General features: G+C 34.8%; 1 protein-coding gene across 7 annotated transcripts; it reads left to right on the forward strand.

Moving 5' to 3' along the window:
- Positions 1-563: 563 nt before the first annotated feature.
- On the forward strand, positions 564-8529 carry LOC103498051 (MLO-like protein 11). 7 transcript variants are annotated; one of them, XM_008460506.3, is made up of 17 exons: positions 564-1006; positions 1200-1467; positions 1581-1817; positions 2474-2531; positions 2683-2915; positions 3006-3122; positions 3472-3532; positions 3978-4072; positions 5112-5186; positions 5505-5590; positions 6171-6220; positions 6838-6878; positions 7039-7209; positions 7315-7350; positions 7550-7617; positions 7717-7777; positions 7873-8529. In XM_008460506.3, the coding sequence occupies exons 3-17, from the start codon at positions 1692-1694 to the stop codon at positions 8254-8256; spliced, it is 1662 nt and encodes a 553-aa protein (XP_008458728.1). In that variant the 5' UTR covers positions 564-1006; positions 1200-1467; positions 1581-1691; the 3' UTR covers positions 8257-8529. The 7 variants fall into 7 exon arrangements, with proteins under 7 accessions (XP_008458728.1, XP_008458731.1, XP_050945565.1 ...); XM_008460509.3 differs by having other exon boundaries at positions 1296-1538; positions 1621-1817; XM_051089608.1 differs by having other exon boundaries at positions 1296-1538; positions 1629-1817.
- Positions 8530-11843: the final 3314 nt, after the last annotated feature.

The raw sequence follows: 11843 nt of genomic DNA on the forward strand, positions 1-11843 counted from the left end.
TCTACCAACAAAATAATATAACAAAGTGTGACTGACATTAATATATTGTCTATCATCGATAGATAGTCAAAATTTGTCATATTTTTAAGTGTTTTAAGCTACAAATATAACAATTACACTAAAAACCTTAATAAATATAACAAAATTTGGATCAAACTTTACGTAGAGATAGACCTTTGCTATATTTTTAATTTTAAAAGTTGCTATACACATAATTATTAACTTTATCACCAACAAGTTTAAGTTTTTGGGCCAAAATGAGCTAAGTTCTAATTAACCATACTCTTTAGAGAAAAGATATTTGATCATCTCTTCTATAATTGTATTAAAAGAGGTTTAGATTTTTGGATTAATGGGTAATTTATGGTTAATCTGTGTTCAAATTTCTGTTATTCTCCTTTCATTTATAAGCACAGAAATGAGGAAGTTATTATTATTATTATTTTTGATAAGTTGATGACTTACGTCTACTTTGGAGCAGTGGATTTGGCGTTTTGACATGTTCCTCAATCAGCGGAGAGTATAAACAAAAGAAAAGCTGCCTTGTCAAATTGAGCGATTAACGAGTTAATTACTTGCCTTCTTTCCCACTTGGCTTCTAAAGATTATTGCTTTGTCCAGTTGGGTTCTGACCCACCGTTTTAAATTTTCAGCCACGCACAAGAATTGAAACCCAAACGAAAATCACTGTCATTTCTCTGCAATTCCATGCATTTCTTTTTCTGGGTCATTATTAATTTCCCCTCTTATTTCATTACCGTATTGTATTCTTCTTGAACTTCTCTCTGTTTCTTTGGGGGAGTTGATGCACAAGGCAGGGGTTTTCATACCCAAGAACCTCGTGTTACTGCATGTGGGGCTTTGCAATTTAGTGTTTCTACACAGTCAAATCTTGTGGTTTTTAGCTTTTGGGGTTCTCACTTCACTGGGACTTGCGTTGCCATTTCGATTTGGGTTTACATAACTTCTGTTTCTACGACTTGAGGAGTTGGAAGCATTTGAAAAGGTGTCTTCTTAGCTAAGCTTTTCTTTCTTTTTTTTTTTTTTTTTGGGAATGTGAGCTGAGATTCTATGCTCATAGGGGTTGTTGAAAGAATCTTTTATTTGTCCCTTTTTGTCCATTTGGTCGCGAGATGCAAAAGAAGGTTGCTAGTTTTTTGTTTCCTTGATATAGTGAATGTTTCTGGTGTATTCTACAGGGACTCTGTTGTTTCAATTGATTTCTTTGTTCAATACTCGCAATAGGTCATATTAAGTTTGTCTCAGCTGGTTTTTGAGCTTAAGTTTTTTCTCAGAGCCAAGGGGACAGACCCAAAAAAGGGGAAAAGCAAAGAAAACTTTTGTCTCCATCAATTGGGCAAAATCCTAAGATAAATTCACCCTTCTTCGTTTTTCACTTTCATGGAGTATTGGGACCTGGAAACACTTTGATAAAGCAAACACGGGTTTCTTTCTAATTATTTGGCAGTAAGCAAAGCATTATGCTGTCTTTAAGGATTTTCCTTTCATGTTTTGAGTGATCTAGCTGTCCTCAGAAAGTAAGCAGTATTTTATTTTTTTTTCTTCTTTTTTCTCATCAGTGACCATTGATGACCTTCTAATTGATCGAGGTCTGTTAAGACTGCCAGGTTGGTGTGTAAGTGGAGCTTTGAAGAACATACTAGAAGGGGTTTCTCAGAAAGTTGTTGAAGATGGCTGAAAATGAACAGGAGATTCGATCTTTGGCTTTGACTCCCACTTGGTCTGTTGCTTCTGTGCTGACTATTTTCGTTGCAGTCTCTTTGCTTGTGGAGCGGTCCATTCACCGGTTAAGCACTGTAAGCATTTCATCTGGTGATTCTGTACCTTTTTCTTTCTGGTCCACCAGCCTTTCCTCCATGCTGTAATTTATGGACTACTAACATCACATGATTCATCTTTGGCGAGATTATTAAGCCTTGTCTAGTAACCATTTGACTTTTTTTAGTGGTTTTGAAAATTAAGCCTACAAACATCTCTCTTCTGCATATGATTTTCTCTTTTTGTTTTGTTATTGACTTTCAATGTTTAAAAATCTGAGCCAGCTTTCAAAACCTGAATGAAGTATTTTAAAAATCTGTTTTTTGTTTTTGGAATTTGGCGAAGAATTCAACTCTTTCGTTCAAAGAAAGAAGGACGAAATCATGGTAAGAAATTTAGAGGAAATAAACTTAATTTTCAAAAATCTAAAAAAGAAAACCAAATTGTCACCCACATGGGGCCTTAGTTTGTCTCATTGAATTTCTATTATTCTTCCATTTTAACTGTTTTGTCCGTAATTTGTTCGAACTTTCATGTAACGAGTAATAACATGAATGGAGAATGTAGCTTTACATTTCTCTTTTGATTAAGAGCTAGGATCCTGCAAACTTGGATTATTTTTTTGGTTTGTTTCAGTTCATTAACTATAGATTTTTATGTTTTTATGATTTGTGATTGTTCCTTTTGTACTCAGTGGTTGGGGAAAACTAATCGAAAGCCACTGTTTGAGGCAGTGGAGAAAATGAAAGAAGGTAAGTTGCCCATGCTATTCAATCAATTGCTTAAGGTGTGCTTAAAAGTTAAAAGTTTGTTTATGCATTCTGGCTGCCTAGTGTATTTAATTTAGAGCTTATTTTTCTTTTCTTATTTCTGAACTTCAATCATTTGGCTTTCTGGTTTCAGAGTTGATGCTGCTTGGATTTATTTCTCTCCTTTTAACAGCTACTTCAAGCTCAATATCAAATATCTGTATCCCATCAAAGTTCTACAATACCCCTTTTACTCCATGCACCAAAGCTGAGGCTGACGAACATGAAGATGACAGTTCATCTGAGGAACGAAAACTATATACAGCTTCTGTATTACCCCATTTGTTTAGGCGGATGCTTAATGTGAACAAGAAAACCTGCAAAGAGGCATGTAATGAAGTTCATATTACTCAAATAAGAACTCATACTTCTTCCAAGCTGATGCTGATTGAAAACTTTCAAATACTCGTTATGCAGGGATATGAGCCGTTTGTTTCATATGAGGGTCTTGAGCAACTGCATCGCTTTATCTTTATAATGGCAGTAACTCATATATCTTATAGCTGCTTAACAATGTTACTGGCGATTGTGAAGGTACTTCCTAGTTGTTATGGTCATTTTGTATTAAATCTAGCTAAATTATTTTCACACTTCCCAAAACAAGGATTTCTAAACTTGTGAGCTTTTTTTCACTTTTGGTTTCACATAACCACCTTAGTTCCCAATATCTGCTATTTATATTGCATTTTGTGTTGGAAAGAGATCTCATTTGTTATTGATGAAATGACTGCCTTCATTTTCTTTCTCAAAATACATCCAAAGATGTTGCCTATTGACCTGCAATATCTTGACATAGAATATTGGTATTTGATGGGAATTGGGAAATTTCAAAAGAATCACAAGTGTTACGAGTTGTAATTGTTTGATATATGTTACAAATCAGATTCACAGATGGAGAGTTTGGGAGAATGAAGCCCACATGGACAGACATGATTCACTAAATGGTAAGCTCTATGGTCAGGTAATGTGGGATTAGATAACATAGCATTTTATCGTATTCATCTTCTATTAAGCACTCGATGCATAATGAGTATGAAACTAATTCTTATTTCGTCCTATCAAGAACACTTTTGTTAATGATACTGAATTTAGAAGTCTCTAAGGCATTATTCAAGCCAATCATCTTTTATTCATAGTAGTTTATACCTCATATATTTTCAAGGTTGATGTCCCCTTTACCTATTTATTCTTCTTTCTCGTTCTTCTTGCAAAGTTTGCACTATTTTCCCCCTTATCTGGAGTTCATGTTTTATTTACTATTCAACACGTTGAATGAAGGACTTTTTTCTTTCTTTCTTTCTTTTAAGGTTCCAAATGAGCCAACAAATTTTTAATTCTTTAATCAGATACAATTTTCTTACTCTAACAAGTAATTGTATGCCATCATAGATATCACCAGAGAAATGACATTGCGGAGGCAATCAACCTTTGTTCGATATCACACTTCAAATCCTATGACAAGGAACAGTTTTCTAATCTGGGTGGTATGAATTCAACTTCCACACAAAATTCTCTGTTTGATGTTATAATTCTGCATCCGCATGCATGTGCACTCACCATATCCATCTATTCAAGGGTGTATTATGAGGGGTTCTTATAGTGATTCAATTGTGTGCTTCGTTCTGGCATGCAGTGATGAGCTACATCAAGAGGCATTTGATGATGAAATCAATGGAAGAGTTGGATAATGATGGAAGTAAACTCTTTCTGTATAATGGTCAGTCAGAAAGTCCACTCACTTTTCCCACATAGGTCACGGAGGAACTTTTCACCTCGGATAAAATATAATCACATAAAAACTTGTTGCAGCATGGGGAACTTAAATTCTGGGCTAAAAAGCATTAGATAACGATGGAGCAAAAATTTCCCCATCTTTTCCTTTTTCTTGGATAATCAATGCATTGTTACAATTTCAACATATTTAGAGGGAACTATTATCAAATTCTTGAGGTTGGAATGGACAACTCCATAGTCGATGTGAGCCTGGACCTCGAAATTTTTAGTTTTGTGGGTTTGGCTACTTGAATCAGATTATTTAATTCCATAGAGACGAGTAAAAGATACCACATGGTCATCTCGCTTTTTATGAGCAACTGTAATAGTTGAAGTATGTATTTTTAGGGAATCTTTATATCGGATGAATACAAAATATGCGTTTTGTGGCAGAGTAACAATACATATTTGGTTAATTAGTAAACAGGTTAGTTAGCCTAGTGTAGAATAGTCATATAACATGTTCGGTCATCATAATTTGTCAGAGTTGTTAGAGAAGTTTGTTTATAGCAATAGATTAACAATATATGAAGAGATAGGTGAGTGAGGTAGACAAATATTTGTGTCCAGATATACGGGAGATAGCACTCTAGAAAGCCTATCTAGATACCTTTTTTATTTTCCTTTCAACAAAATAACTCTGTATTCTCTTCTTGTAGTTTTCTCCTCCTGCCCTTTTAATGTTTTACCACTACGTTGACATATCTTGATTTTAATTTTCTTTCAATTAATTGAACTTATAAATTGTAGACATGTTTTTTCCGGCAATTTGGGAATTCTGTAGTTCGTGCTGACTACCTCACACTTCGCAAGGGCTTCATCATGGTATGTTAATATGATTTGCTAGCATTTGTATCATCAGGTGGCTGTTGTCAAGCTATTATGTTTGTGGAATCTTTTGGAGAATACTTAGTATGAGTTTGGAGGACTTGTGCAATAGTGACATGTTTTTATTATTTCAGTAAATGTGTTCGAATTGTTCATGCTAACATAGTAGTCGCAGTAAAATCTACTTAGTTACATTATTTAAGGTGGCTCATTTTAATCTCTTAATATGTGGGTGCTTTTTTTTAAGGAATTAATCTATATTCTTAAGACCCTAAATATTGAAACAGATTTTCCATTTGAACTTATTTATTGCAGAATCACCATCTCTCCTTGACTTATGATTTCCACAGTTACATGATCCGCTCCATGGAAGAAGAATTCCAAAGGATAGTTGGCGTGAGGTAGGTGAAATGACTGCTATTTCATTTTAGATAAGTTTATATGATAATAGACTCCTGCCAAGCTACAACACAGAGGTTGAGGGGAAATACTTTGGAGGCCTTTTGAAGACATTGGAATTCCTTCAGTTAATATTAGAATGTTGGTCTCCTTGAAAATGTTGATTTTGCTACATCATGACACAATCAAAAGGCTCTGATATTTATATGGCCAGTTTGACTCCTCTCGGTTTGTAAAGGATAAAGGAGTTGAAATAATAACCTAAAATAAATATTTACCATAGTAGTAGGTAGCTTCATGTGTTGGAAACTCCTTTTTCCGAGTCCTACAACGGTAGGGATGGTAGATTGAATCTTTTTCCTTGAGAGAGGAAGACCGTGCCAATTATTATTGAGTTGAGCTCACTTTAGCATGTTTGGAAACTTGACATTACTATTTATGCATGCATATTTAGATTTCCTAGGAGATGTGAAAGCTAATACTAATTATTAAACCACCAATTCACCCAAAAGCTTAAGCTGGTGGTTGAAAGCAAATTTAATTATATATCACTAACACTAATACCTCTTCTCTTTAATGCAGTGGTCCATTGTGGGGATTCGTCGTTGCTTTCATGCTGTTTAATGTAAAAGGTAACACTGTTGGAAATCAAGACCAAAAAGTTGTGGTTTGAACCAATTGCATGAAATATGTCATTTTGTCCATTAATCCTTCCTCTGCTTCTTTCCTATCTGATCTTATTATTACTAGGTTGAGCCGAAGATTGATGATCCTCAGAACGGTTACGTTAGATACTTTTACTTCAGTTGGTGTCATTATTTAGCTTCTGATCTTGATGGTTGTGTTTAACAAGAACAAGATTGAATTTATTGTAATGTAACTATAAGGAAATACAAGATAAACCCAAGTATAATGCACTTGGAACCTCCCTCTTGAGCACTCTCACCCAAGCCCTAGACCACTCCACAAAATAACCTCCCTTACTCTCACTTACCCTCCCATCTATTTATAACAAGTTGTAACTACCCTAGCAACCACCTTTACACTATAACTACTAGTAACTTCCTATCTATCTAATTACCCTTATATCCTTAACTAACATCATACTAAATATCACCTAACACATTGCCAAACATCTTGTAACTCATGCTATTTTATATCCATCTCTAAACTACCACGATCAAACTCAAGTTGCCTGTTTCTATAAAACATGCTGAATTTTCTCATTTTCTTTGCATTACTACTGTAGGCTCTAATCTGTATTTCTGGATAGCAAGCATTCCTATTGTTGTGAGTGTTCTCTCTCCTTGTCTATCTCTTGTCTCGCTCATATGAACTTCTTTAAACACAGCAATTTTCTATACCAGCATTTTAAGATCTTGCTTGAACCTCTCATCATCAAGAAAACCTTCACCTTGTCTATCCAACCTTTTTTTTTTTTTTTTTGTAGCTTGTTCTTTTAGTGGGCACCAAGCTGCAACATGTCATTGCAACATTGGCATTGGAAAGTGCTGGTATAACTGGTTCATTTTCGGGTTCAAAGCTAAAGCCAAGAGATGATCTTTTCTGGTTTAAGAAGCCTGAACTCCTTTTGTCCTTGATCCACTTTATCCTTTTCCAGGTCAATTTTTATTTTTTTACATTAGAATGATCATCATCCAGATTATTGACCTTAATGTTTATATTTGATTTATTGAAGTCTTTTCTTGTTTAACCCTCCTTGCAGAATGCATTCGAGTTGGCATCATTCTTCTGGTTCTGGGTACTTTCCTCCTTTCATAACTATGATCAACTTAATTTCTACGGATATCAAGCGCTGCCAGCGTTTTGCAACTTACAACAAATGGAAAAATGAAATGGAACAAACAAGATCACAAAATGTTTAGAAATATGGATTGAGAAAACTCTGCTAGAATTACTTGTAAGTTTGTAACTAATACTTTTTTTTCCTTAATTTGCAGTGGCAATTCGGGTATAATTCTTGCTTCATCAGGAATCATATGCTTGTCTATGCAAGGCTTATTTTGGGGTATGCATGAATTGAAGTTATTTCTAGTCGCGTGCTTGCTTAAAGAGCTATATATTCAATTTTTGCTATATATTCAATTTTTCTGATGTTTATTCGCAGATTTGCTGGGCAGTTCCTTTGCAGCTACAGCACCTTGCCCTTGTATGCTTTGGTTACTCAGGTATCAGTTTCAAACATAGTGGGCCAGCTAGTTTTGTACTTGTATCCTGCATACTACTATGATTAACTTCAAACTTTTGTGCATCTTTTCTCTAGATGGGAACAAACTATAAAGCTGCATTAATTCCACAAAGAATAAGGGAAACAATCCATGGATGGGGGAAGGCAGCTAGAAGGAAAAGAAGGCTTCGCATGTTTGCAGATGACACCACGATTCACACTGAAACAAGCACGGTGATGTCACTTGAGGATGACGACCGTCGGCTTATTGATGATACTTCTGAAACTACTGTCGACTATACGTCAATCGAACTACAGCCGACTTCTGTACACGATGGACCTGAATCTGTTCCTAATGAACGGCCAAGCAGGGCTAGAACGCCTCTTCTACAACCCTCTACATCTCTTTCTACGTCAGTTGATCATAAGTTTGAGGTAGAAAACTTTATGAGAAGCTTTTCTATGCCAGTCAAAAGATAGCCCGTAGGATTATATTGGCCTTGATAACAATGTCGAAGCAGCAATGATAGTTACGTCGAAGCAGCAATGATAGTCAAAATTAGATTAGTGTAAGATTCAACCGAAATCAAGTGTTGAGAATATTTGAGGGTAGATGTTTATAGGAAGGAGATACTCATACAGAACACGAACTTATGAAATTCAGCTTTTGTAACATAGGAAATCTGATATGTAGAGAAAAAGTTATGTATTGATATTAGAGTGGTATTATAATAAGAAAATGAATTCAAATCATGAAGCTTTTTATTTGCAAGCCACGAGCAGTGTTGACATTATTGACTAAGATGTTAATGTTGGACATGAAGAACATGATCCAACACCTTCACTGAGCTTCATGTCCTAATTTCCATCATTCTTTGGGGATGTTGATTCACTCCTAGGATGATTAAAGTTCGATTCATGCTGTTCCTCAACGCTTGCATTGCCTCTCCCACAGCCACAAGACTGGCACGATCCCTGGCATTGGCCTTGGCACGATCCCGGACATTGGCCTTGGCACGATCCCTGACACTGGCCTTGACACGATCCCTGACACTGGCCCTGGCACGGTCCCTGGCACGGTCCCTGGCACGGTCCCTGGCACGGCCCCTGGCACGGTTCTTGACACGGCCCCTGGCACGGTCCTTGACACGGTACCGACGGAGGAGTGGGGTGGCAACTCGAGCCAGAACAACACCTAGGTGGATTGTCCACACACCCATAAGGAGGGATGTCACAGCCGCCACCACCGCCGCAGGTCCCTGAGTGGCAGCTACTGCAGCAGTCCGGTGCATAAGGGAGATGTTGGCCAATCTCGCTCTGAGCAATGAGGTCGTCCATAGCTTCTTCAATGGCAAAGCCAAGGTGAAGAAGAGTGCAAAAGAGGAGAAAGATGGTGAGGAACTTGGATTTGGAAAAGGTCATTTCTGCTGAAGCTCTCTCTTCGTTTTCTTGGTTAGCCTATGAATGGAATGGATTGTGAAAGTGAAGGTCTGCTATGGCTTTTTATTACGGGGGGAGTTGGTGGGGTTGTGAAAAAAAGCAGCCTTTTGATGAAGATGAAAATGCAAAAGCATCAAGAGTGTTTGGGTTTTCTTTTCATGGAATTAGGAAACCATCATTGTGTGAATCTTGTTTGCCATCTTTTGGGGATGGGAAGCTGGATTCCTTTACATTTATTTGCCACAACTGAATAAGTAACAAATACTGCCAGCGTAAACCTTCAAACTTAAAGAAAAGAGTTTATATCAAATACAACACAATTGTTTATTTTATCTGCTTTGATATAAAATTAAACCTGAAAAGAATAATATTTACGCTTAATCTTATATCAATGAAAATGAGGTGGTCATAGGCATAAATATCACAAATAATTATCCAATAGTTATCGTTTTTTTAGTTCAACGATATAGGGTTGAGAGATCTAAACTTCACATCTTTTAGTTGGTAATTTTTACTTTATACTGGATGATTAAAGCACTTGTTAGCTTATGGATTTGTCCGATGCATATGATCTACACTACACAAATGTAGGTTTTGTTTTGTTTTTCTTTATTTCAACATGGTAATTTGGTTCACTTGGTTGGCTTTATGTTTTGTAAAATAAACAAAGAAGAAACATTCTTGACTATGCTTATCAATTGCTTAAAAAGCCCATAGAGACCCTTAAGGCCCGTCTCCTCACCAGCCCCCATTCTGAATTGTATACCCCACTATCTCCATCTTTAAATAAATCTATTTCAAATGATAAAATTACTAAAAATTATTTACAAATATAATAAGCATTTTATAATCTATCAATATCTTTTAAGTTAGAATTTTAAAGTGATCGACTAGATATTCTAACTATTCTTGAACTCCCCAACTAATAGAATTTTTATAGTTAATTACAAACACATAACAAACATGTAGACTTGATATATTAAAACAACTTAATTTATCGATCTAACACTTTCCATTCATTCTAATCATAATTCTAAGTCGTCGATCATCATCAAACGAAATTCCACATATTCTTATATTATAACTCATAAATAAGATGTACAATTTGACGTAAAAGAAGCAAAGCATATAATCAACAAAATATAGAGTTGTTGAGACATAAAATATTAATTAAAATTTTGTAGACCCAAAAGGGTGTCCTAAAAGAAGGCCAAAGATTTATATACTCAAACAAACCAAAGTTAACCTAATAAACGAAGAAGAGTTGGCTACATATTGTAATATATAAACAAATAGGTCAAATAAGTTGATCAATGGTATTGAGATGACCTCCATTTCTAAAGGTTAGAGAGTCAATTTTGATCCCGTTATACTAATAAAAAGAGGGAAAAAAAAAGGGAAAAAAAAAATTGAGGGTAGAGAGAGAGAGAGAGAGAAATGAAGTGGTGGAGGGGTTTAGGGATAATTGAGAAAAGGGTAGGGTGTGTGGTCTTCTGGTGAGAGGGCATAAGTATTAAATGCCTATGTTTTTGGTTTCAACCTTCACATGTTTCTACCTCAATTCAACTTGTCTACATCTCATCTTCTTTTCTCTAACCCCCTACCCTACCACCACTTTCTTTCTTCTTCTTCTTCTTCTTTTCTTCTTTTGAACCCTAAAACTTCCTTTTTTTTTTTTTTTTTTTTCTAAGTTGATATTGATCGACTTCTTACTTTAGTTTGTTCAACTAATGTCGTGTGAACTTTATAATTTAGGTCAAATAAATTTCTAAAATAATCGATCTATACATTCTTCATTATATATGATTAACTTTTGAAAATTATCCTCCGTGCATTAACTCTTAAACATAGGTTGACTTCTTCTCGATTTTAACAAAATGGAAATGCATTATTTAGCAATTCTCAAAAGAAACGAAGATTAAGTGTCGAAAATGATTCATTTATGAAAGATGTTTAATTTTTCCAAATGAAATATAATAGAAAGTGTAAATTGACTTATTTACAAAAATTTAGGATTTAAAGTGATATAAATTATTATTTTAAGCTTAAATTGATTCAACTCTTTGAAGTCTAGACCATAAATTGATATTTTCTGCTATATATATATACACACACACAGTTTTAGGCTGAAAGTAGAAATTTATGCTAATTTTCGTAATATATATATATATATATATATATGTGAAAAAGAACATTCGATATTTTATACTCAAGGTTAAATCTAAGAGAAAACCCAATCATGTAGCTTGTCAGAACAGGTACATATGATATGTTTTAACTACAAAATTATTTATATAAAATGGATACATTTACTACGTAGAATTATTCTTAGGTAAAATAATTTATAACCTAAACTTTAGGGCCTATAACGATTGAAGTTCATGAATTAATTATAATGTCTTGATCGAAACCCTTTCGACATAAGATCTATTAATTTTTTTACTTTTTATTATATTTTGTTCCTAAAAACTTTAGTTACGGTGGAAATATAAATTAAATCCCTAAACTTTTATAAATAAATCAATTTAATCTTTTAATTCTAATAATTTCCTTCCTGAATCGTCCATTTAATAAATCTTAGCTTGAAAAGGTGCATATAAATGTTTGAGAATAATAATAAAGGAAAG

Source organism: Cucumis melo, chromosome 9 (genome assembly GCF_025177605.1).
Source record: "Cucumis melo cultivar AY chromosome 9, USDA_Cmelo_AY_1.0, whole genome shotgun sequence".
In the NCBI taxonomy this organism is placed as follows: domain Eukaryota; kingdom Viridiplantae; phylum Streptophyta; class Magnoliopsida; order Cucurbitales; family Cucurbitaceae; genus Cucumis; species Cucumis melo.

Bases quoted from the DNA above. Each gene is read 5' to 3' on its own strand.
- LOC103498051 (XM_008460506.3), top strand. From the start codon at position 1,692: ATGGCTGAAAATGAACAGGAGATTCGATCTTTGGCTTTGACTCCCACT. The intron at 4,073-5,111 runs GTATGAATTCAA...TATAAATTGTAG, and splicing joins ACAGTTTTCTAATCTGGGTG to ACATGTTTTTTCCGGCAATT. The intron at 7,778-7,872 runs GTATCAGTTTCA...TCTTTTCTCTAG, and splicing joins TGTATGCTTTGGTTACTCAG to ATGGGAACAAACTATAAAGC.